This window comes from Nesoenas mayeri (assembly GCF_963082525.1).
Source record: "Nesoenas mayeri genome assembly, chromosome: 2".
Lineage (NCBI taxonomy): Eukaryota > Metazoa > Chordata > Aves > Columbiformes > Columbidae > Nesoenas > Nesoenas mayeri.
This window is the reverse complement of record NC_137543.1, coordinates 19941731-19967285: the sequence shown is the minus strand read 5'-3', so window position 1 is coordinate 19967285 and position 25555 is coordinate 19941731. Positions and strand designations below refer to the sequence as shown.

General features: G+C 40.1%; 1 protein-coding gene across 1 annotated transcript; it reads left to right on the top strand.

Annotated features, from left to right (window-relative positions):
- Nucleotides 1-9180: 9180 nt before the first annotated feature.
- Nucleotides 9181-22588, top strand: TRHR (thyrotropin releasing hormone receptor; the record flags this gene model as incomplete). Its single annotated transcript, XM_080339638.1, has 2 exons — nucleotides 9181-9996; nucleotides 22181-22588. Exons 1-2 carry the CDS (start codon nucleotides 9202-9204, stop codon nucleotides 22586-22588), a joined length of 1203 nt encoding a protein of 400 aa, XP_080195764.1. The 5' UTR covers nucleotides 9181-9201.
- Nucleotides 22589-25555: the final 2967 nt, after the last annotated feature.

The window sequence follows — 25555 nt, the reverse complement described above, 5'->3', positions numbered from 1 at the left end:
ACTGAAGGCTCCAGCTAGTCTCCCACATAAATGCTCTCTCCTCCAGGCTGAGCAAGCTCTGTTCCTTCAGTCTCATCCGATATCCCATGTGCATCTCTCTGCAAAATGTCTTAGTGATTTACTGCTGGGTATTCTTCAGCCTATCAACACCTCTCTTGCAGTAGAGGCTCAAAAGGAGACACGGTATTTCTCATATGGCCACATGGGTGCTGAGAGGGAAATTACTTCCTCTTGATATCTGTGAGCTTGTTAGTACTCAGTTCAGTACTCAGTATTCCCAGGTAGGGACAGGTTTAGGGATAAATTACTGCTCCCATTTGTTTGCACCATTTTTCTGTGCAAGACTCATATAGAAAACAGAGAAAAATCATAAAATAAAACAGAGTTTTCAAACATGGTTTGCAAACTGTGCATAAATGTATTGAACTGCGCCTCTGGATTCAGTTTTCAAAGACAGTGGGCCTCTTTGTTTCGGTAACTCTGTTTAGGACAAGAGGGTTGGTGACATACTCAAAAATTGTGGACTTGCTTGCTGTTCATGAGGAATCTCCAATGGTTGACTAACTTTGGATGATGCTAGCCCAATTGCCTAGCTACTCTCTGTGCTCTAGTATAATTTTAGTAAACTGACTCATCTGTTTCCCTTCAACACTTGCCATAATGACTTGAAATGTTTACCTAATAAGGTATAACAATGAGTAGCTTGAAGCCAAGTCATGATTTCTGACTCAGCGCATCCACCCATACCACACTGCTTGCATCGCTGGGCCAGTTATGCATCTGCTCAATGCCCATCAAACAGGTAGGACTGATCCAAGAAATTACTGCGGTGATGTGAATTTGGAATAAATCCTCCCAAGAATCATTGGTATTCACTCCAGTTTAACTCAGTGGTTTGTGGATCAGTAAATCCTCCATCCTAAGCCTAGATGTACCCCCTGACTTCTACTGTGGGCTGAGTGTGGACCCCTCATCTCCTCATTTCTCTCCCCAGGGAGGTGTTAGGATGAGTTATCACTTGTATAACTTTCTGAGGATAAAATGGTCCCTAAAGCATTTGCCACACCATTACATCTTACTGCTGCTATGAGAAATGCCACTGGATCTTGAGCTCAGGCAGGACACGGAGACAGAAATGGTGTCATGGAGCAGGATTCTTTGAACTTCCCTCCAAACAGGGAGCTCTGGTGTGGTGCCTGGAAATGCCTTCAAAATGCTCTGCTGGCAAACACACAGAGAAAGAAGAGAGACAGATAAATACGTAGATGTTTAATTCTTGGTTGTTTCTCTCAGTCCTCTTTCTGATGTGCCTAAGACAAGTCTTCTAGTTTCTCTCACAACTGCTCTGTTTTTCTTTTTTTAAATTCAGATTTGCAGCCTCTTGTTTTTCTTCAGTGATGTTCTGCCACCGTCTTATCACTGGTTTTCTGCTTCAGCTCCTTTGGTATTTTTTTTCTACCATAAGTCTCTGTGATGCCTTGCTGAATGCACAAAATAAAAAAGAACGCTTTGATTTTTTTTTTCTCTGCTTCAAAAGTGACAAACGTTTTCTGTTTTATTTTACCTTCTGGGACTTTCTGTTGACAAACGCATGAGTCTTTAGTTTATATTTTGTCTTTTCTCCCCCTTTTATTGAAGTGTGTGAGTTAAAATTTAAAATAACCATGTTATTCACTGTTGCATTGTATGACTAGGGTCAGGTACTGTCAGTTTTCCTGCTCTATATCCTGATTCCCAAGTGTGTGTAAGTACACAGGAGGGAAAATGTATCTTTATTTTACAAACAGATAAAGTATTATTTAAAACATAATCATTATATCTACTGGGTCTTGAAAAGATAATCCAGCTACACTGTGCATATACAGAGTTTCCTAATTACTGAAGGAACTACTAGAATAAGAAGAGCAGCTGCTCATCTATACAACAATGAGTTCTGAGTACATGTTCTGTTGAGTTCAAATTTCATTGATGGCTGCTAACCTTATCTCAGTTGTAATAAAAGAAATTAGACTCCAAAGAGCATGAAATTGCACTATTGGAGTGATTTGTCTGGAAAATTTGACATATGTGCATTTTAGACACCATAAATCATGCTTTGTTCTTAGTGTGGCTCGTTATCATCCAATAATTGCTCCAGACTGAAAATATTATTCTTGCATAAAGATGCTTGTCTTGACAGCTGTGCAAAGCATTTGTTAAAACCTAGTATGAAACAATGCTTTGAATGTAGAAATAGTAAAATCCAAACTAATAAGCAAACTTCATGCTCTTTTTATACATCATTGAAGTATTAAAGAGAATGATGATTTGTACATAAAATACTTGGAATCATAGCTTACTTGCAGAAATATCCCTTCGTTTTAGTGGTCAACACTAGTTTGAAATTCTCAGATCAACTGAATGCTAAAGTCAAAAGTACAGACATTATTTGGTAGTGCCAGAACCCTTTTCATCAGCATTCCGTATGCTGTGCCTACATAACTAATAGCTCTTTTAAGCACACCTGAAAGATGTGAGTAAATTAATGGAATTCTAGGCACCCTCTTTAGTCTAAAATGGTGTTAAATGACCTCTGGAGCTTGCTGCATTTATTTCCATGCAAAGCAAAAGTGAACACATTGATAGAAATGTTATCAATTGGTGCTTTTTTTCTGGTGAAAAATTATGATTTATACAGTGCTCACTATATTAAAGGTATTAAAAGGAAATATTTTCTGTAACATTTTAAGGTAGTGCTTTATATAATTGGTGTCCCCCGCCAGGTATTCTTTTTTTCTGTTTCACTGTCATAAAATGACAGTTTCTATGTGTTTCTAATATACTTATTATTGGGAATCATAATATCATTTTGATACCAACTGTCTCTTTTTCTTTGCATATAAGAAACACTTCATAAAATGGGAAAACAGCAGGGTTAGATACTTAGACTGTTCAAATTAATATAGTCCTAATAAAATCAATGGTGGATGATTCCTCTGCTTCAGATTTTCTCCTAAAGCTGAGTAGCTGGTATTCAAGCAAGTGTCAGAAGTACTTTTGGTTATTTTTGGTGACTGCATTCTTAGACAGCAAGTCTTCTAATAACCACACTCAGACAAGATGCTTGGACTGGAAAAGGTGGGATAACAAACGTGACCTACAAAAAATAAATTATTCTTTATTATAAACTTTATTGGTAACTTGCATTCAACATCACCGGGCACAGAGCCTTGCATGAAAGTCTAGAAAACACTGATCCCTTAAGAGGGTGGTGAATTTACTATGCTATGACTCTTTCTTCTAATACTCTTCTGCACCTGCTCTGATCTATGTCTGTGCCACCAAAATGTAGATGTTGTTCCCACAACATTGTGGCAGATCAGATTGCTCAACAGAAGTCCTGTGGTCCCCGTCAGAGAGATGTCCAACATTGCCCTTATGGATATTTTCCAGGCTGCTGGAAAATTGACTGAATTTCTCAAGGCTGAAATTTGCAGCACAGGGAACCTCAGCTTTTTAGGGTAATTTAGAGTAATTTGCCAAGGTTGGCAGAGTTTAGGCATTTTTCTTTGCTTTGAACAGTGAGGCACAAATGTCCTTTTTCCAGTTCCTGGAGTCCTGATGGTTGCTCTGTCTTTTCCAACATTCACCTGAAGATCTTCCAAATCCCATTGAAGATCTGAGTCTCTGTGTCATGCTTTTCTTCTTTAAGAAGGCACAAGAGAGGAAGCAAATGAACACTGGCATGTCCAGGTGGACATGGAACCAGAGGCTGTGGAACCAGTCGTGGAGCCAGAGGTCACCACGGCAGGATCAGCTGTGTCTCCTGCAGATAGCTTTTTACTCATCCCTGGGGCTAAAGCTTCTAGTTTCCCCAGGCAGTGTATTCCAAAGCCTCACAATCCAATTTTAACTGGCAAAACATTTTTCCAACCTGAATCTTCTCTGTTGCCCTTTCAGAGGATTATTTCTATCATGGACATGGAAGACAGTTTACTAATTTTTTTATTTGGCAGCCTCAGTCTTCTCTTCTGAAGGGCAGATGACCTACATTCATTCATTATTTTCTCATAAGTCTTGCCGTAGTAGATCTTTCTTCTAGCTCTTTTCTGAGTTGTATCCACATCTCAGAAGATGTGACCCAAAACTGGACACAGCCCAGAGAGGGTTGAGTTCATTTATCTCATTGGATGTGTTCCTGCTTACACACCCCAGATGAAAGTTTGATTTCACAACAGCTTTTCATTAGCCCTTTGTAGTGATGGGTGTATGGCTTGAGATCAGATGAGCTGCTGCTACAGAGTTGTTCTCCTACCAGTTATTCTCCACTGGATTTGTGTACCTGTTTGCTTCTGCCAAAGTGTATCACTTTGTGTTTGTCCACATTGAACTCACCCTCTCTTTTTTTCAGATCACTTTTCTGTGATGATTTTGACTTAGCTGATAGTATCTTAAGAGGTAAAGTTCAAGCAAATGCAAATAATCCAGCAAATCAAAAACATCAGGAAAGCAGTTTTTCTTACCCATTCTTTTGTGTGATCTCTGGCAAAGTTCCTTCCAATTATTCTGGCAAAGTTCCTACTGCTTCATCAGGCTCTTGTAACAACTCTGCTTGAGTTGATAGAAATTAGTGAAGAGCAAACCTCTGTAAAACCTTTCCAGTTTCCTTTGCCACATGACCCTAGATCCATCTCTACAGACCACAATATCCAGTGACCTTGTTGACAGACAACAGATAAACCAAATTTCCCATGTGAGTCAAGTGATTACCTAAATCCACTGTTCTTACTTTATATGATAACTGTTTATTTAGAACAATTAAGTTAATTTCTTATTACTCATCTTGAGCTAGTATCCAAAACCAGTCCAACACAAAGATTAAAAGAAAATAAAGATATGCAAAACTCACCTTTGAAAAAGGATTTACACTCTCATGCAGACACACAAATTGAAAGCCTCTAAATCAAATAGAACTTGCCAGATACACATAGAAATCCCCAAGTCATCATAGGTCCTAAATCACTTAGGCATTTCTGGAAAACCCACTCAGGATTTTAGCAGTGCTTCAGTGGAAATATTCTTAGGTAATAAGCAGCAAAAAAATATTAATAGTTAAAAAGTAGGATCACTGCCTGTGGGTAATGAGATTTATCTCACAGAAAAGTGATTTGGTCTCCTCACAATCTTTACTCATAAAAGGTTTTTCCAGGTACAGATTTGTCCCCCAAAGAAAACACTTTGCCACAGGCTCACTACATTAGCACAAAACAACAGCTGTGTGGTGCAGCAGATGCAGGAGAATAAATTCTAGTTTACCACAGTTACTACAATATTTAACCATGTCACCTGTAAAATCAAAACCCATTTGGAGCTGATGATGCTGGTAGCTAGTTACCAACTTTAAAATCCAGCCTTTGGATGGTACTGAAGTTGCAGCACTGATTTTTGTTCTCTACAAACTGCAGCCCTGGAAACATTTGTACAACAGTAAGTGCTCAGGGCTCCCACAGAGGTGGATGCAGAGTAAAGAATTCAAGTTAGTTATGATTTTTTTATGAACCCTGAATGTGACAGGTAATAGAGTATGAAACTACCACTCTTGCTGAACCATTTTTCAGAACAGAAAAGGCCAGCTGGGAAAGTGATCTGCGTTAGAGAAACAGAATTAAGAATAATTTATAGCTGGTGAGGTGAAGTGCTTATAGTGATTCATTGTTCCATCCCAGTGTGTGCTTAATATTATGAGACAGTTCGTTATAGGTGTTTTGTGCCTGAAGTCAGCAGAGACACATTTTAATTGAGACAAATGGGGAAAAAATGCACAGGAATATTGTTGGCTAAGCAGTATACAACACAGGGTGTATCAACATGATGCCTCCCCCTTTTTCTCCTATCCAAAGGTCTGCACCAACAGAAATGTATTAGAAAGAGTCAACACCTTTCAGGATCTTGTTTTTCTACCTTTTGTTGTGGACTTGCTGACTGCATTTGTACTCATTTGTATATGTAATGTCAATTGATGCCTGGACCAGCAGGTATGTGTATAAAATGGAGTAACAGATAGGCATTAAGAGTTTCACAACGATCTCTGGTCCATCTGCTCTCAAAATTTCTCTGGCATAGCTGCTGGGCTTGCATGTATTTATGCTGAACTGATTTTGAAACTAGCCAGTGTATTTTGAAGGCTGCATTAACACAGCATTAACTTTTACTGATTTACAGATTCAGTATGGGATCTCTGACTGATTATCATGTTAAAAGGGTAACTTTAATGTATCAGGAAATGTGCATCATGTGACGTTTGTGCCAAATCCACAACGCTAGATCATTTAATGACATAGAACATATATTTACACTGTCTTGAAATTACTTCTGCGGTTACTGCAGATTTTATAGAAGCATTGTAGGTTGGGGAAGGAAAGGAAGGTATGGAAGGGAAAGGGAAATTCTCCATAGAGGATGTAAAATAATACTATCAAAATCCTCTGAATGCCTCTTGTAGATACACTTCATTATAGTGATACAGTGACAACTGTATACTTTTTTCTTTACCAGAATGCAGCACATGAGAAAGAGTCATAAAAAGTGAACTACTGACTGAGACAAGATGGTCTGTCCCATCTATGATACAGACCAGTAGCAGATGCAGAAGAATGAGGCAAGCATCAGATAATACGTTTCTTGCACATTTTTCAAGCCTCCTGTATTCACTTCAAAGACAAATGAGCTTTTAAATATCCTGCAGCTTTTCTGCATCCCATGTCCTCAGCCATTACTTCTGGCACTGCAAACACATTCTCAGATGCACTAGATCCTCAGCCCCAACTCAAACCATCCACATTGCCTACAATAAGCTAGTAGAATACATGAAAACATGAGGAACAAGACTTCATAGTGGGATGGTGTGGCAGAAAAGCATCATTCACCCCTGAAAGAGAAATCAGTCTATGGAGGTGCCAAAAACTTCCATTTTGGCTGAAGTCACAGTGGGTTAAGGGTTTTTTTCCAGGCTGTCAACTAACTCAGTTTCCTGTTCAATGCTCTGCTAGGTTTGATCCCTGCTGGGTCCCTGATTGCTGCTACTAAATCTGTGCTAGTTCACTCCTGGGCTCCCTCCTAATGCATTGTATGATCTTGTTGAGCATCTGGGGCTACTGCCATTGTAGCCACAAAGCTTTAAAAGCACAGATTGCTAACGGGGAATTTGTCCAGTTTGGAGGACAAAATGTTGTGGAGTTTGAAGTGGACTGTGAGGAATCCTTTTTCTGACACTCAGGCATCACACTAACACTGTCCTTCTTCCTCTTCCAGCTGTGTCCAGAAAAACGGAATCTGCAGGATGTGTGGAGCAGAATCTCAATGAGATCCATGATAGGATTACATTGATACACTGTTATTCAATTAACCTGTAACCTGAATTTTCCCACAGACCACTGCTATGTCACTGGCAGTGAATCTGAATCTTTTTACCCGTCTCTTTATCTGTTAAATAGGAATAATGTTATTTGCTTTACTTTCTTAAGTACTTTGGGGTCTAGAGCTAAAAAGCATCTGTTCACAGTTGAAGTGTGAACAGACAAATGGAGAAATGACTGGAAAACTTAACCTAGTGGCTTCAAACCTCTAAAATTGTTTGAATCTAATTTCCAGCTTCAGTTCAGCTGGTATTCTCTTTTTGTCACCACCTGTTGTTTCAGTCTATTTAAAATCCTAGTTTTGAAAACATTACACCATATGCCATGGCTAACCCTCTCTTAACACTAAAAACTGTTTTGAAATCCAAGTTGCCTTTCCCGAGTTGTGCAACATTTTATTTTTTTGAACCCTTCCTGAGGAAAGAGCAAAACCAACTTCCCTTAAATGGAGAAAAAAAGAAGGAATTTTAAGATAGATTTAATCTTCAACCTTTTAACAAAGTATATTAGTATAAGGAGAAACAATGGGTTGAAATACTGTGATGGGGAGCTGAGAAGGGCTCTTTCACAGAACTCTGCAGAAGGATTTGTTATTGTTTCTCTTAGTGAGGCACTAAGATTGGCAGCAAGTGAGACTGGAAAGCTCTGCATCCATCTCCAGGCACAGCTGGGCTGGTGAATCCTGCTACTGCATCTGTAGGTCTTTCATCAGTACATATCAAAGCAGTCATTTCTCCTGGTTTTTGATTTATCTGTGGTTTTACACAACCTGAATGAATAAGGAGTTTACTCAACCAGAGGACACCCTTCACTGAGAAACTGGTGGTGGATTAGTAACACTGTGTGTGTGTGTGTGTGTGTGTGCAAGTGTACGTGACTGATCTCATTAAGAAGCAATTTGTGCTCTGATGGTTTTATTGTTGCTGTGCTGCAATCCAGGAAAGAGCTGAAAAGGCTCAGGAGCAATAGTGGGTTTGAACTGAGTGATCTGTAGAGTAAAGTAAAGTAAAGTAAAGTAAAGAAACCCATTTTTTCCTGCTGTTTTCAAAAGCTGGGGTACATTTCTTCCTGTCACTTCTGAAGGGACTCTTAGAGCTCCCTGTAAAGTGGGAGTAAAGTGTAAATTACCATCACTGTGACAAGGACAGGGACATAGAGTAAGACAGAATTTTAGAAATTAGTGTATTTTTGTTGCCGGTCAATCCCGTCTGTTTACCAGGATGGATCAATGGGATCGATATGTGAGATAGCTTTTTGAGAGCAGAGAGGGAAAGCAGCATGCAGTAGAAAACCTGCAGGGCTTTACAAATGTCTCTCCTTTCACCTCCCTCTGCTGTCTCCACCCTCAGTATGTGTGACTCCTCCTGGAAAGCGGTGATGCTGAATTCTGCCTGGGCTGGATCAGCTCAGTCCCGTGCAGAGCTTTATCCAGCGGGCAGTGCAGGAGGGCTCTGCTTTCCCTCCCGCTGCCTCCTCCTCCTCTGCAGGGGGGAAGCTCCTACCTCTGCACGCTGTGTTTTCATGAATGCCTTGAACCAGCTATGAGAAAACAGCTTTTTAACCTGTGCAGATGAGCTGGAGTCTTAGAAAGATTCACCTGTCTGGTAGCTGAATTTACAAAGCCTGAAAGTCCAGGTGCTTTTGAGTGAGTGGAGGACAGTACAAGGATGGGACTGTGACTACAATGAGAATGTGCTCTGGAGCTACAGCTCACCCACACTCTGCTCCACTCACCCTTTTGTGGCGGACCATGGAGAACATGCGCTGAGACCGATTGCTAGGCAGAAGCAGCACTGCACTGGTGAAGATGGAGAATGGCACAGGGGACCAGCAGAACCAAACTGGGCTGCCACTATCAAGCCAGGAGGTTGTTACAGTTGAATACCAAGTGGTTACCATCCTCTTGGTCCTTCTCATCTGTGGACTGGGCATCGTGGGCAACATCATGGTGGTGTTAGTGGTTCTCAGAACCAAACACATGAGAACTCCCACTAACTGCTATCTGGTGAGTCTGGCTGTGGCAGATCTCATGGTGCTTGTGGCTGCAGGACTACCCAATATCACAGAAAGCCTGTATAGATCCTGGGTGTATGGCTACGTTGGGTGTCTCTGCATCACTTATTTCCAGTACCTAGGAATCAATGCTTCTTCTTTTTCAATCACTGCCTTCACCATTGAGAGATACATAGCCATCTGCCATCCAATCAAAGCTCAATTCCTATGCACTTTTTCAAGAGCCAAAAAGATCATTATTTTTGTCTGGGCTTTCACCTCCATATACTGTATGCTCTGGTTTTTCTTGCTAGACCTTAATACAGTAGTCTACAAAGACACTACTGTTGTGTCCTGTGGCTACAAGGTGTCCAGAAGCTATTACTCTCCAATCTACATGATGGACTTTGGTATATTTTACGTTGTGCCAATGGTCTTGGCAACTGTCCTCTATGGCCTCATTGCTAGAATTCTGTTCCTGAACCCCATCGCTTCGGACCCAAAAGAAAACTCTAAGACACCAAGGAATGACGTGGCTCACCAAAGCAAGCGTGTGAATTCCAAGATGACTAACAGGAGTTTCAATAGCACTATTGCTTCTCGAAGGCAGGTAGGAACAGCAGTTTGAAATGGCTTTCTGAAACTTAAAACCCACTTGTTTTAGAGATCATCAGTCTAAACCTGTGCAAGGGGGTAAAATATATTCTCCCTTTTTACTAAGTAGTCAAGCTGAAATTCTGTGATACATTACAGATACGTATACATATGTATTTCTTTTCTTGTCTATTCATTACTACGTACTGCAAGGAATTAAAAAAAAAAAAAGTCTTTTATATCCTCTATCAAAAAGCAAATAGGATGTGTCAATAAAGAATGAAACATTTTTAACTACAGTTTCTTTATCTTACTGCCTGTTAGTAATCCTACCAAATACACAAAGTGACTCTTGAGTTATTTCTGAGATCTGAAGAAGCTTGCCTGGGAGCTTAGGAGGCTTGAGATTTTGTCCCAGCTAAGGCACTGTGTCACTCTACAAACCCAGTCAAGTTGTTACTTTTCCTCTTTTTAACTCTTCTGTGACAAGTCTATTTAAGCAAGCCTTCACATAAAAGTGCTTTGTAAATGTTAAACATCTTTGTAGTTCTGTCTCTCACAAAATATTTTTATATACTGATGGCTCAAAACTGAGGCATAGGTTTGACTAGCTTTTTTTTTAATATTGTTAAATATGTATGCTGCATTGTGTAACTATAGAAGGAGAATATTGTTGGTAGATTAATTTATGGCTATTTGCAATAAACCATGCTGCCTCATACTCACACAGCACACAGCAGGAATCACACTGGGGTGCAGTGCTGAGACATGCAGGGTGCACCCCTGTGCAGCTGGCTCTCAGAGCAGGCTGGGGATGGGTCAGGCAGCTGGGTCCAAGCATGGGGCAGCAACGCTACGTGCCCAGAGATGTGGGTCTCAGCCTCCGCAGCCGCTGCAGGGCACCCCCAGGATCACTGTGCCCAGCAGGTGCTCCTGCCTCCCTGCACGGTGCAGTTCCCTCAGGGAGCAAAGCTGAGGTAGGCACCTTCTCAAACAAGGTGAGTCTCCTCCTTGGGTGACAGGTTGAACTTTACATTCTTCTTATTTTGTGTAGATTGTTACTGTTTAATGAGAGGGACCATTTTCCTTAATTACAGAGATGGTACTGACCTCAAAAGTTAACTGGGCTGCCTGCTGGCGCACCGAGTGATTGCAGAGCACTAGAACCTTGCTTTGAAATGCACAACTGAAACATGTGGGCTGGGTTACATTTAATCATGAGTCTCCAATTTTAATTAATAGTCAGATTAGAAGTGTTTAATTTTGTTTTTCTTTGTCCATTACTTATTAGTAGAAGATAACCTGTTTTTCAAATTCTCAATATCACTTTAGTGTACATGCTTGATTAGGTGTGCTTAGCATCACTTGAAAAATGGGAAAATCTTTTACATTGAGCATTGCTGAATGTGGCTACTGTTACATTATGAAACCAAAAAGCATGAATATAAGGTAATGCCTTTTATGTCTCATAAAGGCTGTAAGACTTCTTCCAAAAGCCTAAGTAACCTGATTGTTTAAAATAGCATCATTATGATTAAAGCTGGTAGTTGTATATAGCACAACACAGGAAGAAAAGCAAGGATAGTGTGGCTTTCTTAATATTTTTATACAATAGCAGCATTAAAATGTATCCAGTGGTGTAAAATGGGAAAAAGATAAATCCATATTAAAAAAAAAAATCTAAAATCTCAACAGTTAATAAGACACACGAGTGAAAATTTCCCTCTGCTCTGGCAAGACATGTATAGCTAACAGTATAGTGTGGCTTCATAACGATTTCTGCTGCCATGTAAAACAGTCTGTATGCCTTCTTGGAAACGTGCTTGCACAGTGATGGGGTTGCATACAATGTCCAGCATGTGATCTGTAGGAAAAAGTGGCTGAACATGTGATGTACTCTTCCTACTTCTGTGGCATTTTTCATATTTATCAAAGAACATTTCCACAAAATTGAATTTGTGCATGTTCCTGTGGTGGTTTGGTTCTGGCTGGCATCCTGACAGCCACCCAGCTGATTGCTCCACCCCACAGCAGGACAGGGGAGAAAATGGGAAGAACAGGAGTGAGAAAGCTCATGAATCAAGATAAGGACAGGAAGATAACTTATCAGTTACTGACATGGACAATGCAGACTTGACTGGGGAAAACTAACTTCATTTATTCCCAATTTATTGCCCCTTGTTTTAGCCACAAGTTACATTCGGTCCTTTCTGTGAGGCAACCAGCAGTGTGGGATAGGGAAGAGACGTGATTAGGTTGCAGAGATTTCTCTCTGCCACTCCTTCCTTTTCACTCTTTTCCTCTGTTTCAGTGTGAGTCCTCCATGGGCTGCAGTCCCTTCAGGTGGTGCCTCCTTCTCCTCTGACTTTGGTGTTCCCTCTGCTGTTTCTCACTTCTTTGTTCCATTCTCCTCTCTCTTTCCAGCATTTTTGCCATTTCTTAAACATATTTTCACAGAGGTGCTGGTGGGCTCAGCTCTGTCCTGTGGTGGGTCAATTGGACCTGGATGGAATTGTTTGTGTCTGTCATGGGGCAGCCCTGACCCTCGCTCAGAGAGGCCACCGCTGCAGTATCCCCACTGTCAAAATCTGGACATGGACATTCAGTACTGTTCCACTGACTGGTTATGATTAATTATTATTATAATTAACCTATTGCAAGCTCACATTTATACAACATACCAGAACAAAACAGTAAGTTAGATAGCTTTTCTCAACCTTCATGAAACTCAGGAATTTCATTTTTGACAATGATTAATCTAACATGGCAGCATCTGAATTAGTTTATCCACTTAGTCTAACCTGGATTGCCTGACTAATCTGGATTTAATTTGACCCAGACAGTCTGGTCATACCATTGTCTTTCATTTTCTTGGGACTTCCCTCTACCTGTTTTGAAAGTCTTCCTTTGTTAAAAACTGTCAAAACTTGTTTTTTAGCTGATCAAGGAAGTGTTTTGTCTTCTGCTAACTTGTCATGTAGTGGCTGTGTTTGAGTTAAAGAGCGCTACCTGAAGCTGCTTCCAACTCATGGCTGAAATAGAGTCCATCGACCTGTTGTTTTTTAGACTTTTTTTTTTTTTTTTTAACCTATATTAGTGTGTTAGCATATAGCCATCTGTACTGTCAAGTTTATGTTTCTATATCACCTTCCAAGAATTAATCTTCTATATATAGTCAACACTTTCGATTTTGAGTCATACAGTTATACAATTTCAATTGTTTTCTTCAAAAAAGTTTCTGGTATGAGACTTTGCCCAGAATTAGAAGTTGACAAACTGAAAATGTGAAGAGCAACTGGGAAAACATCCTGATGCTTCCTAGGATGCTTCCTCACACCAATGGAAAGATCAAGGCAAGAGAGAAGCTCTGCAGTGAGATAAGGAGGAGGGATGGAGGTGTCTACTGCTGAAGGGGAATAGATGGACCATGTTCAGTTTGATTAGAAGAGATATTTTAGGCCTCTGATGTAAACAGACATAATGTCAGCGCCTAAGATGAAAAAACTAGTCAGGTGGTCAGAGGACTTCTGATTTGCCTTCAAAGCAGTACTGCAATTTAAATTATCTTGTGATTTAGAAAGGAGACCTAGAATATATATTAGAACAGTGAGTCAAGCCTATTTTAACATGTTTTTCCTGATAGTTGTCTAGGGATGAGCTCAGAATATGGCTATATTACATCCAATGAAAGAAAATCAGCTATTTCAGGTAGAAAGCACCTCTAAGCTTACTCGTTCCATTCTCTGCCTTCACTCTCCCACCCACAAGACTTAAAAGTCACTGCACCATGTTAGTCCTGGGAAATATTTATTTCATTCCAATGTTTGGAAAGCTAACAGAAACAAAACCCATTTACTGAAGAATCAGTACCCCCTTAACAACAACTACCAATGGACAAAGCCTTCAAAGTACTCTTCAGGGCCCCCTGAAGTTTTCATTCAAAGCACTGCAAGAGAAAACTGAACAGAGAAGACAAGCAAAAACAACAGGTATAAAAAAAAAATCAATCCATTTTGTTTAAATGTTGTGGGAAAAAGAGAGAGAAAGGCACAAAATTAGCTTTCTTTTCTCATAATGTATCTCAATTTCCAATACAGTTTTGTTACTGCTGTTATTGGACAACTACTGAAATTATGAGTTATTTGTTTACATTGCAAATCAGAGTTCTACCCAGGGCAGGAACACCATTACCTGCCCACAGGATGTGTCAAACTCCATTCTTACATCCACTTTCAAAAAGCTGAATCCGTGCCACTCATGCAATATTTATTCTGTTTTACAGACCTGTATTGGATAGCCAAGTGTGATAGATGAATTTTAAAGGTTTTCAAATAGAAAAGTAGTTTTATTTGACAGTCAGGCACTCCTTTGTACGTGGGAGTACATTTCCAATTCACTTTGTATTTTCCATTAGGTCCCAGTGTCCTAGAAGGAACAGAAACCAGTTCATTCTGCCTCTTTGTCAGAAATTAAATCCAGCTGATCCACTCTTTGTGGAGAGCACTAAGAGTCATTTATTGCTTTTGTAGAGCTTCTGGTCAGACACTACAAGTCTGTAGGCAACACCTGGCTTCTCCTGAGGGAAGATCTCTGCCAGCAGAAGGCGACATATCGGCACACTCCATTTTCAGAGGAATCAGTTTGTGCTCAAGACTATGTGGTGGTAGGCCCTGAGGAATCAGCTGGTGTTATATTTGGTTTTAGTATAGGAATATGCACCTTCAAGCACACGCTTAGTTTGTGACTTAAAGATCTTGAGCTCCTATTAGGTCTGATGGAGCTGGTGGTGACTGTGTTGAATGAGCTTCCAGCTATGCTTTGCAAAGAAAATAACCTTGCTAGACTGAAATTTGCATATAGCTGAACAATACTGTGGGAAAGAATTTGACTGACAATAGGAGGTCTCAGTGATAAACAGTGACATAATGGCTTTTGCAACAGAATATTAGGAGGAAATGAAAAGGTGACTAAGAATAAGGTGAGACCCCTTTGACTACAGAGAAACTGTAGAGTATTTCTGCTGAATGATTTGCACAATTTGAACCTGAAAAAAAACAGAGTAAACTAGTCCTGCTGGACATATTTCCTCAAGTTAATCAAGAGGAAAAGTGAGAAAGCAAAGTTTTCCAGCATCCTTCAGTTGAACCCAGGTCACAGTAGCTGAAACTTCAAAGCTTAACAGAGCAAAGATCAATATGATTAGAATATGATATCATAACAAAGAGTGTATTTTAAGGCCAGACAGTTCAAAGTCCCATTTACTTGATTCAGAGCCAAAGAAGGAACTTCAATGCAAATTTGATGTTAAGATTTATTTAACAACTATATGATCATTTGGACAGATGATCACAGGTCCCAAGGAAGTGAATTGAAGTTGATTTCTACTGACTCACTTGAAAATACAGACTATGAATTTGGAACTGTCCAATTAAACATAAATTTGAATCCCAGACCTCATGAAGCACTTTGAAAGTGTATCTGTTGTCATGGAACTAAGGTAAAAACTTCAGGTAGTGGCAAGAAAGATTGAATGTGATCCAAAAGATTATGAGCCAACAAGAGACTTTGTCCCAGAGCCCTCAGGACCTTAGATTAAAGAAATTTCCCTGCAATACTTTGTTATAATTCCATGGAATCACTGAGACTGGCCGGCGTCTCTGGAGATCATCCAGTCCAACCCCATTGGTAGTGCCACTTTCAGTGGTGCTGTGGTAGGCTGAAGACGTCTGGCTTGTTAGCCTACTAGGTAGCTCTTCTTCTGTCACTTTGTTTTAGTTTCTTCATTGCAGTTGCAAAAGCAGATGCAAAAATTAGGTCTCCCATTTTTCAGACATGCATATGATTGCATTAACCTACCAATTTTTGTCTTTGCTATTCCAAAATGGCCTGTTGGTGGTATTTGCAAACTGTCTATACTATTAAGTCTTCCAGAAAATGCATTCACTGACCGTATCCTAATCAAAATGAATAGCAACTGAGCAAATATTAACTGCAGTTACACATAAATAGTAATGCATGTGCATAAATTCAATCTGGAAAAAATACAAGTGCCTGAACCAAAGGTTTGACCAGACTGTCCATTGTCAAAAAGCATGGACAAAGCAAATTCAATGAAATCAGCTCATTACCTGTATGAAGCAGCAGTTCATATTCCACTTACATTCACATACATTGCAGTTTCAACTTTACACATGCCTGAAATTGAATCTAATAATTTCTTAGCCTTTACTCATAGTCTTACTTTCCATATCTTTACACAATAAAGTACTGTAAGTATCAAAATAAATCTCAAAAATTCTTTTTCTTTGCTTTTTAATATACAGCACTACCACAATTCCACTTACTTCTAAACTGTGTTTGCTTGCAGAAATAAAAGAAGTAATGGTTACTATTTGAACTTTGGAAGGCTTAGCCACTTATTTTATAGTTGCTGTTTAGGAAAATAAATTCAGAGCAGATGTGTACCTATGATGGTAAAAGCTGAAGGTTGATTACAGTTTCCCCTCTTGTCCATTTTAGGCATTCTATTCCTAAGCCTTTTATTAAAAACACAAGAAGCAAAGAAAGGTTTCCTTCCATGAACAGTAAATGTGTTATTCAAAGTATTCAGAGCATATTTCACAAGACTACTTGTTCTGTGAGCTACCCTGGCAGTCACCTTGTTACCTTTTAAAAGAGAGCGAGAGTCCAGGGGAAGTGGATGGGAAGACAAGGAAGTGGCCTGGTCCAGTTTTATAGCAGCTAAGAGCCCACACATTGGCTGGCTGATGTGTTCATGGAATCTCAACCTGAACTGAGAGCTTCCTTTTCTCTTTCCCACATGCTGCCCACCTGTCTAGTCCTCCAGATTAGATCCTGGTTCTGGCTGCACTGATCTCTCCCACACTTCCATTTTATCCCACTTATCTCAGCCAACAGATCACAGAATCACAGAATCACAGAATGTCAGGGATGGAAGGGACCTCAAAAGATCATCTAGTCCCATCCCCCTGCTGGAGCAGGAACACATAGATGAGGTTACACAGGAATGTGTCCAGGCAGGTTTTGAATGTCTCCAGAGTAGGAGACTCCACAACCCCCTGGGCAGCCTGTTCCAGTGTCTGTCACCCTCACTATGAAGAGTTTTCTTCTCAAATTTAAATGGAACATGCTGTGTTCCAGTTTATACCCATTGCCCCTTGTCTTATCGTTGGTTGTCACTGAGAAGAGCCTGTCTCCATCCTCGTGACACTCATCCTTTATATATCTGTAAACATTAGTGAGGTCACCCCCCAATCTTCTCTTCTCCAAGCTAAAGAGACCCAGCTTCCTCAGCCTTTCCTCATAAGGGAGATGCTCCTGTCCCTATACCAAATTATTTTCTTGTCCATCCATAATATGAACACTGAGTTATATATTTTCAGGTAGATTTCATACTTTCCCCGAAGGAATTCCTAGTTTCCTCAGGCATCAAGGGCATTGTGGAAAATAAATTCAGCCTTAGATAGCAAACAGGTTTGTTTATATTTGAGGTGGGATACAACTCACTTAACATTATGCGTATCTCACAAAGTTCATTGCTTAATCCAATCAAATAATCTAAGGTCCCTCCATGGTCAATTAATACTGGTAGGTTGCCTTTTAGAGAAAGTCCTCTCCTAGACATTGATGCAGTAGGTAATGACCTGCCCCCCCCAGAGAAACCTCTCTGTTCTCTCTCAGCAGAGCAAGCACAGATTCACATTCCAGTTTGCAACGCAAGATAGGTTTTGTATGGCTTACATGAAATCCTCAATTGTATCACTTATTTTCACTTGTGTTGTTATTATATTAAGACCTTAATCCTTTTATTTTTTTATCCTCCTCCTCATTGTACAACTTCTTTTGGATTACAAAGTCACTGATTGGCATATACAATTTCTGTGCATTGTAATGAACACCACCAAGAACAAGAAAGAAAAAAGGTACCATTATGTGCCTTCAAAACACAAGAGTAAATCTATGGCACAGTAACTTGTTAAGAGTGACAATTAGTTTTACCTGTCGTTGTAAGATTAGTATTCAAGGGAGAAGGGAGCAGCTACCACACTGTGCCTAACATGATAAAGAAAATGTCTCATAAAAGCACTTCCTTAGAATGACAGGGTTTGGGAGCAGGAAAGAAAAGGATAATACTAGTTCAGAACCAAAATATTGGGAATATCGTTAGTAAAAAACATTCTAAATATTTTTCAGGACATTCTCAGAAACCAAAAGATAGGGCTTGAAAGTGGTAGCATGCAGCCAGGAACACATTTAATCTCAAGCACTTCACTATCATTCAAAGTACACTTGAAATCTGGACTAAAATTAATTTGCTCAAAGCCTTTTAAACAAGTTTTCAATCTTCTTAACTAAGAATAATTTGTACTCTGAGTATAGGTTACGCAGTACACATGCACAAGAAAAAAGCAATCAGTGCACTCTTGCCTTCACCTGAGTAACAAATGAGGAAGGTAGTGCCTTTCCTTTCAGGGAGGTTTGCTGCACTGTAACACATAATAAAATGCAGGTTCTTAAAAAAGTTTTTCCTCTTAGCACCCCACTGGCATCAAATATTTACCCCTCACCCCAAGTGATGCTTAGGCACGTTTCATATGAAATGATTTGAAAAAGTATATGGGAGTTTACTTAAGCAAATTGTAGCGAACTTTAGGCTATTCCTGTGCCTACCTATCCATCATAACAAAGAGTTTTGGTTTGGATTAGAAAGCAGCTTTGTCCTAAATAATGTGGTTAGAAGTTGGGTTCATCTATAAAGGCAAATTCAGGTGCAAAAAAAGGCCATGACATGTTTGCAACATCTTTGGGTCAGAAGACCTGAGCCTGCAGTGGGGTGACAAGCCCTCTGGCCACATTGGGGACAAAGTGAGCAGTGCCAGAGCACCTTCTAGAAGCTGTTGTCATTTGCATGTAGGTCATGCTCTGACATAGCTGAGCATGAAAAACCACTGACTTAGGGAGGATTTACCAATGAGCAAATAACCATCTGAACTCGGGGCATTGCAGTGGGTCTCAGAGAAACAACCGCTACTGGTCAGAGGGATCAGGCAACTGAATTTCTGCCTGGCAAGGCAGATCTTGTGCCAGATTTGTGATTTTTGGCAGCTTTGGAAGGATATCCACTGCAGCCAGTTTAAAAGCATGGCAAATTCTCCTCATTGTCCTGCACTGACTGAACCACTGAGAGGTGCCACTGAAGTGGTGCCATCCATGACCACATGCTGCTGCCTCTTCTCGTGCCCTGACTGTAGACTTTGTGTCAGCAAATGGGTGCATGAGTTGGATCATTGACCCAAGAAAACCAAAAACCAGCTCTGTAGAGAAGTGCTTAGTTTTCAGTTGAACCAGCAATCTAACTTGGTCCACACCCTCATCTTTGGGGTCAGCACAAGGAGGGAGGTGAGAATACGATTACATTTTTAGCTGCAGTCACAGGTTGCTTTGGCTTCAATGTGTCAGGACCAGGAAATCATGGAGTCTGAGTGCTGCAAGACGATATTTTACCTGGCATAAAGCCTGAGAGTGTGAAGCTAACCTTTCGGAATTTTTAAACAAATTCACACCTACAGACTGAATTGATCTTAGCTCAGGGAACTTTGTGTTGTAACCACGATATTTTTTAACTGGTGCTAAAAGCTGATTGCAATATATTGTCAAATCACAGCTTCAGTAAGCTGAAGATGGCAGCAGTACAAGATAGTGGTGTTAGTGAGAAACAAAATTCACATCAATTTGCCATTATATATAAATTCAGCTAATAGTTCACACACTACATACATATATGTCTTTGAGACATATAGGACACAGTCACTAGAAGATTAACAGTCTGTTTTACATTGCTATAAAGTATTAATTCTGAGACTCTAAAATATCCCCTTCCTGACAGGAAGATCAATTTACTTCTAGTTCAACCGAGGATTCAAAATGACAGCTGTATCACTGTGATTCTCTGAGCAATTGTTTGTTAAAGACATGCTCTGAAGAAATGTAAATCGCCAATGATCACTAGGTATGATCACAGAATCCCCTGCCGAGATTCTGGTAGGGAAGTACAATACTTTGATGCCTGTGCAGATAACTACCTACTTGCCCTCTGAATGCCTGAGCTGATGCAGCACATCTATTAGTTGGGCTCAGTCCATTGTTCATCCAAGCTCCACAATTGATTACTTTCTTCCTTTAAATGTGGGTTATTTTCCGCGATGACTGATCATTCTCATTTGGGTGGATTTGCTCAGTTTGAAGGCACAGGCTGGAGCTGAGCTGAAGGGAGCAGAGGCAGCAGGTGAGGAGTCCCAAGACTTCCTCAGACAAAACGGGTCAGCACCTCACTCCCTGCACCATGCTCACAGGACCAGCCCTTTTAGAAATGGTTCAGAGATAAGGAAAAATCATCCCTTTAGTTACCTGGGACATTCACATTTGCATTTTTCTCAGTTGCGATGATTGTTTGTAAACAGCAAACAAGATAAGAAGTCTGGAAGTCATAAGGAAATCTATCAGTCAAGTGATAAAAAAAAGATAATATTTCTCAGTCTTATTTTTTACTCCTACTGAACACAGCTGTAGGGAAATCGAAAGTGAGGGTGAAGGGAGAATTATACTATTAAATTGTACCCTTTGAGTATGTACATTTAAAGATAGATAGATAGATAGATAGATAGATAAAGATACATGAATTGGTAGAGTAACTTTGCTCTTCATCCCATTATTTATCATAATATCTGTAAAAAAACCAACAAATTATGTATGTGTCTTTCTAGATAGCTAGGAGAAAATACAACCCTGAGGCAATACATCTCTTAGGCAAGGAGATTGCAGGCTTTCTAAATAATGAGCTATCTGATGAGAAGACAAGGAAATTATATACTCTCTTCACACTTCAAACTGGAAAACAAATACCTCAAACTAGCATGTATTTATGAGTTATTTTAGTGGAGTTATCTGTCTGTTCCCCTGGAAACAATTGAGACTCTTATCGATCTACATCTATCCTTTCTGCAAGCAATAAAATTATAACCTATAAAGACAGAATGTATCCTGTGGTTATAGGAGTTGCTGTTTCATTGAAGTGTAACTTGAGGCACCCCAGAAGAAGCAATAGAGTAAAGGTAAAAAGAAGCTCCTCAAACTACTCTGTCAATAGGTAATGGCAGTTTTATGTCAAGAAGAAAGGCGAATATTAAAAAAACACTACAATCAAAAGAAGCAGTTCTAGCTTGCCAAAATCAGTGCCAGTGCTTTCCAGTTTGTGTACACACCAGTCTCCCGACTTATAGGAGGCTGTGCCACCGTACTGTCTCACTGTCACATCTCATGGTACTTTCTACCTTCTTTATTAACATTTTTCTAACTTTCTTTAATGTAGATACTATGGAATACCATATATATTAGAAATAAATTATTTACAAGAGAAAGACTATTTTTAATTATTTTTTCTGCTTTTTTAAATTATTTCTTTTTCGCTTCATTTCAGCTACGTTGGGTATCTCTAAAGTTTTTTTTTCTTTATTCAAAACAAATTTACATGATAGATAAAAGTCTTTATTATAATGAAGTTTTATTGATGATTCCTTTTTTCCTGGCTCTGTAAACTTTAATTGACATTTCAGAGTAAACATCAAGTATTGAAGATCTGATTAAATACTGAGGATTTGAGGAACAGGAATAAATCTAATTCTTCTCCTTTTCCTTTTTTATTTTTTCAGTACTTTTGGCTTTTGGAAATTCTTTTAGGGTGGCTGTTGAAGCGGAGAATCTAAACAGGCATCAGCTTCAATTACTTTTCTACAGACTATACTAGTGTAACGGAAGAGATCTAATGTGGTTGGAAAAAATGGGTTTAGACCCTTTTTTTTCCATTTAGATCAATGCCCCTTCCAGCTGGAGAAGCTGTGAATTCTCAAGTCTATAACAATACTGGGATGTCACCCAGAAAGAGTCACCTAACAAAAACTGGCAGGAATTTGGATACAGGTTTGGGGTTTTGTTTTTGTTTATTTGTTTGTTTGTTGTTCTTCTTACTGTAGAAAATCTTTCTGAATCAAATATTGGTCAGGAATCCCCAGCTGAAAATTCTGTCCGTAGTTTTGTTTTGGCCCTAGAGATGCAGGAATGCACATGTTCCTTCCAAGATAAGTACTGACTGCTGCTCTCTGTCTACCTCTGTGTTCCCCCAGGTTACCAAGATGTTGGCTGTGGTGGTAGTCCTATTTGCTTTTCTGTGGATGCCTTACCGCACACTGGTGGTGGTCAATTCCTTTCTCTCCACCCCCTTCCAAGAAAACTGGTTCCTACTATTTTGCAGAATCTGTATTTATTTAAATAGTGCCATCAATCCTGTCATTTACAATCTCATGTCCCAGAAATTCAGAGCAGCCTTCAGGAAACTCTGCAACTGCCAGCAGAAAGAAGACAAGAAACCAGCCAGCTATAGCTTGGCCCTAAATTACAACGTCATCAAAGAGTCTGATCACTTCAGCACTGAACTAGAAGACATTACGGCCACCAATACCTGCCTGTCCTCTGCAAAATTGTCCCTTGGAGATACGTGTTTGTCATCTGAGGTAACAGTTAACACATTTTAATATTCAGTGTATAGTCCTTATGAATCAGAGCATGTCTAGGTTCACGGGGCTGTGATGGGACAGCTTTCAGCTGGGGTAGTACAGTGACAGACCAGGGAAGGGGGGTGGTGACAGATGATGCAAGGCCACTGTTTGGTAGGGAGGGAGAACTGCCCAGCTCTGGAACGTGATGCTCTCCACGTGCCTTGTGCAAAGTATGACGTGACCAGGAAGATCTGGGGTATGGGGAATAATGCAGAGAAACACGTAGGTTAAGCCTTTCTCCATGGGGAGCAAAGGGCAATGGTGAAGCACCAGACAGTGGTGCGTGGACATGGTATCTCATGTACTTGTCTGCCAGGAGGGTGGGCACTGGGGTCTGAGCTCAGTGATTCCTGCTGGGCTATGCTCTGGCTGCCTGCAGGAGGGCAATGGGGCATCTTCTTGTGCCTCACACCTGGGTCCAGCTTGGGGTTAGCTAGCCCAGGGCCACCACACAGATGGAGCAAAGAGAAGACACAAATCTCCTCCACATCAGCTCTCTGGTCCTGAGAGTGCTGAAAGCCACATGCATTTCCATGCTACCTGCATAATCCCTGCATGTAGCACAAGATTCTAACAAAGCTGTTTTCTACATGATGATGCATATTACTGTTTTCACAGTGGTTTTTTACGTAATATTACCTAAATGCTCTTCATAGGCTTGTATACCTTAGATTTTACACTATAGATGATCCACAGAATGGCTTAGTTTTTAATTTCTTTTTGCAGATGATATGAAAATTAAGAATATTTCTTTCTCAGTTTGCTTCTTCTCTCCTATCTTTCAGGCCTGAAGCCCACCTTGTTCTGAGTATGCAGTCATATAAGACCTTTGGATGCTCTGTTCCCACCAACCTGCATGAAATGTAAAGGCATTTCTACCCACAGAACTGCAAGAATTACCCTATATCTCTACACACTTGTCTGTGTCCCACAACGTAAAGCAACCTCTTGGAGTGTGAAAAGAATATACTGCTGAGCGTAACTGTATAAAGCACTTAATATAACTTTAAGCAGGCGGTTTGGCTTCAGTGGAATGCCCAAATCCCTCAGCTCACATATTGGCCAAAGAGTGGTGTGCATGCTCCAAAAGAGCAAGGCTGCCCAGGACATCTCCACAGATGCAGACCAGGGTAGTGGATAATGATTCCAAGGGAGGAGAGGAGAGGAGAGGAGAGGAGAGGAGAGGAGAGGAGAGGAGAGGAGAGGAGAGGAGAGGAGAGGAGAGGAGAGGAGAGGAGAGGAGAGGAGAGGAGAGGAGAGGAGAGGAGAAAAGGAATCCCACCTCACTGCGCAGTTCCAGCCTGTCCGACCACAGCCAGAACTACTGCCAATTACAGTAATTATCAGCCATTGACTCCTTCATCCCACAGCAGTGCAAACCTAACTGCAGGCATCATAACACGCTTTAACAAGCAGATATCTGATGGCAAAGAGCACAAAATCTTTTTTTTTTTTTTAACCTTGAACAGCATGAAATAGGAGGACCATTCAATGAATTCACAGCAGGGAATAAACATATTAAATAGTCAGTAGGAAGCTTTAAAAAAATTTTATTTTTCTCAGCAAGCTAGTCTATAGATGTACCACTTTAAATGTAAGTCTCAGCTAATTCTGAATCCTGTCTGCACTTGACAGGTATTGAAGAGTGTTGGACAGGCTTTTACTAGTTTATTTTATCTTGGTTCAATAGTAATTGTGTCTCAGACTGTTAAAGGATTTTGTAAATTCAATATAGATAATTTCTAGGGAAAAGAGGAAAATTTAGTGAAAAATGTCACTCGTTTTCATTTTTTGTCTCAAAGGTTATCCATTAGAATACTTCAGGATATAAAAAAGTGTTTTCAAAGACTGATTTGCTGTATACTTGGCTGGAAAAAGAAAATATTGACAAAACATTGCTACTTTTCCTTAAATTTTCTAGTTCATTGTAATGTTTCCTTTGTGTGATGACCTTTAGCACTGGTTTTTATAATCTGGAGCAAGAGGCAAAAAAATTACGTTATAAAAGATGTGTTTATATGCTGCACCACCCTGCTTGCTCTGGTTGCAGCTGAGGTTACCCATCTCCACGGTTCATCTCTATTACCTGTGAGAAGTCACCACAACTTCCCATTTGCCAGCGTAGCTGCTTGCATGGTTTTCCTACACAAGCCAGGGACAAGCAGCCTGAGGCCACAATCCCCCTGATCCCCAGCCGTGATTTGAAATCAGCATATTATCACTATGGCTTTGCTCTAGAGCAGTTCATGTTCTTGCTAGATTTCCATTTTCCCATTTCTGTGCCGGTGTAACAGAAACTCGGGAAAATGCCAGCATGTTCTTGTTTCTTATTAATCTTTTGCACAGTTTTGCACATACATGAAATTCAAAAAGCTGTAAAGAACCTAATTGTTCTAGTAAAAATCCTATCCAGCGTGAGATGAAAGAAGTAGACTCACTAGCCCTGTAAGTTTTTTCTATCCAGTTTTTTCCAGAGCTGCTTGCCCAGTTCAAACAACTTTCACTTATTAATACATCCAGCCATACCTGCAAACTTAAAGAGAACTAAAAATACCCTGATAGCTCTTAGATTTAAATTTTAATGCCAATCCATGTCTGCTGCATCCAATTTGTGTTGCCTGGATGGTGAAGAGGAAGGGAACAGGCTGTATCCTGCTTGGTCTTCATCCTTGCTTTAATGTCTGGTTTAAACTTGCAGAGCTCCACTGCAACTCTCCAGCTCGGCAGAGTGATGACAGAGCATGGAAGGAAGCAGCAGCAGGAGGGTTTTAACCAGCGGTACAGGCATGACAAACTTATGCCAGAAAGCCCTTTCTATCTTTTATTTCCATCAATATTTGCCTTTTCATTTTGGCAAATAGAGAGAGAGAGACAATGAGGTTATCCTATCTCTTGAGACTTTTACCTCACATTATGGGTGTTAAAACCAGGCAGGACACCACA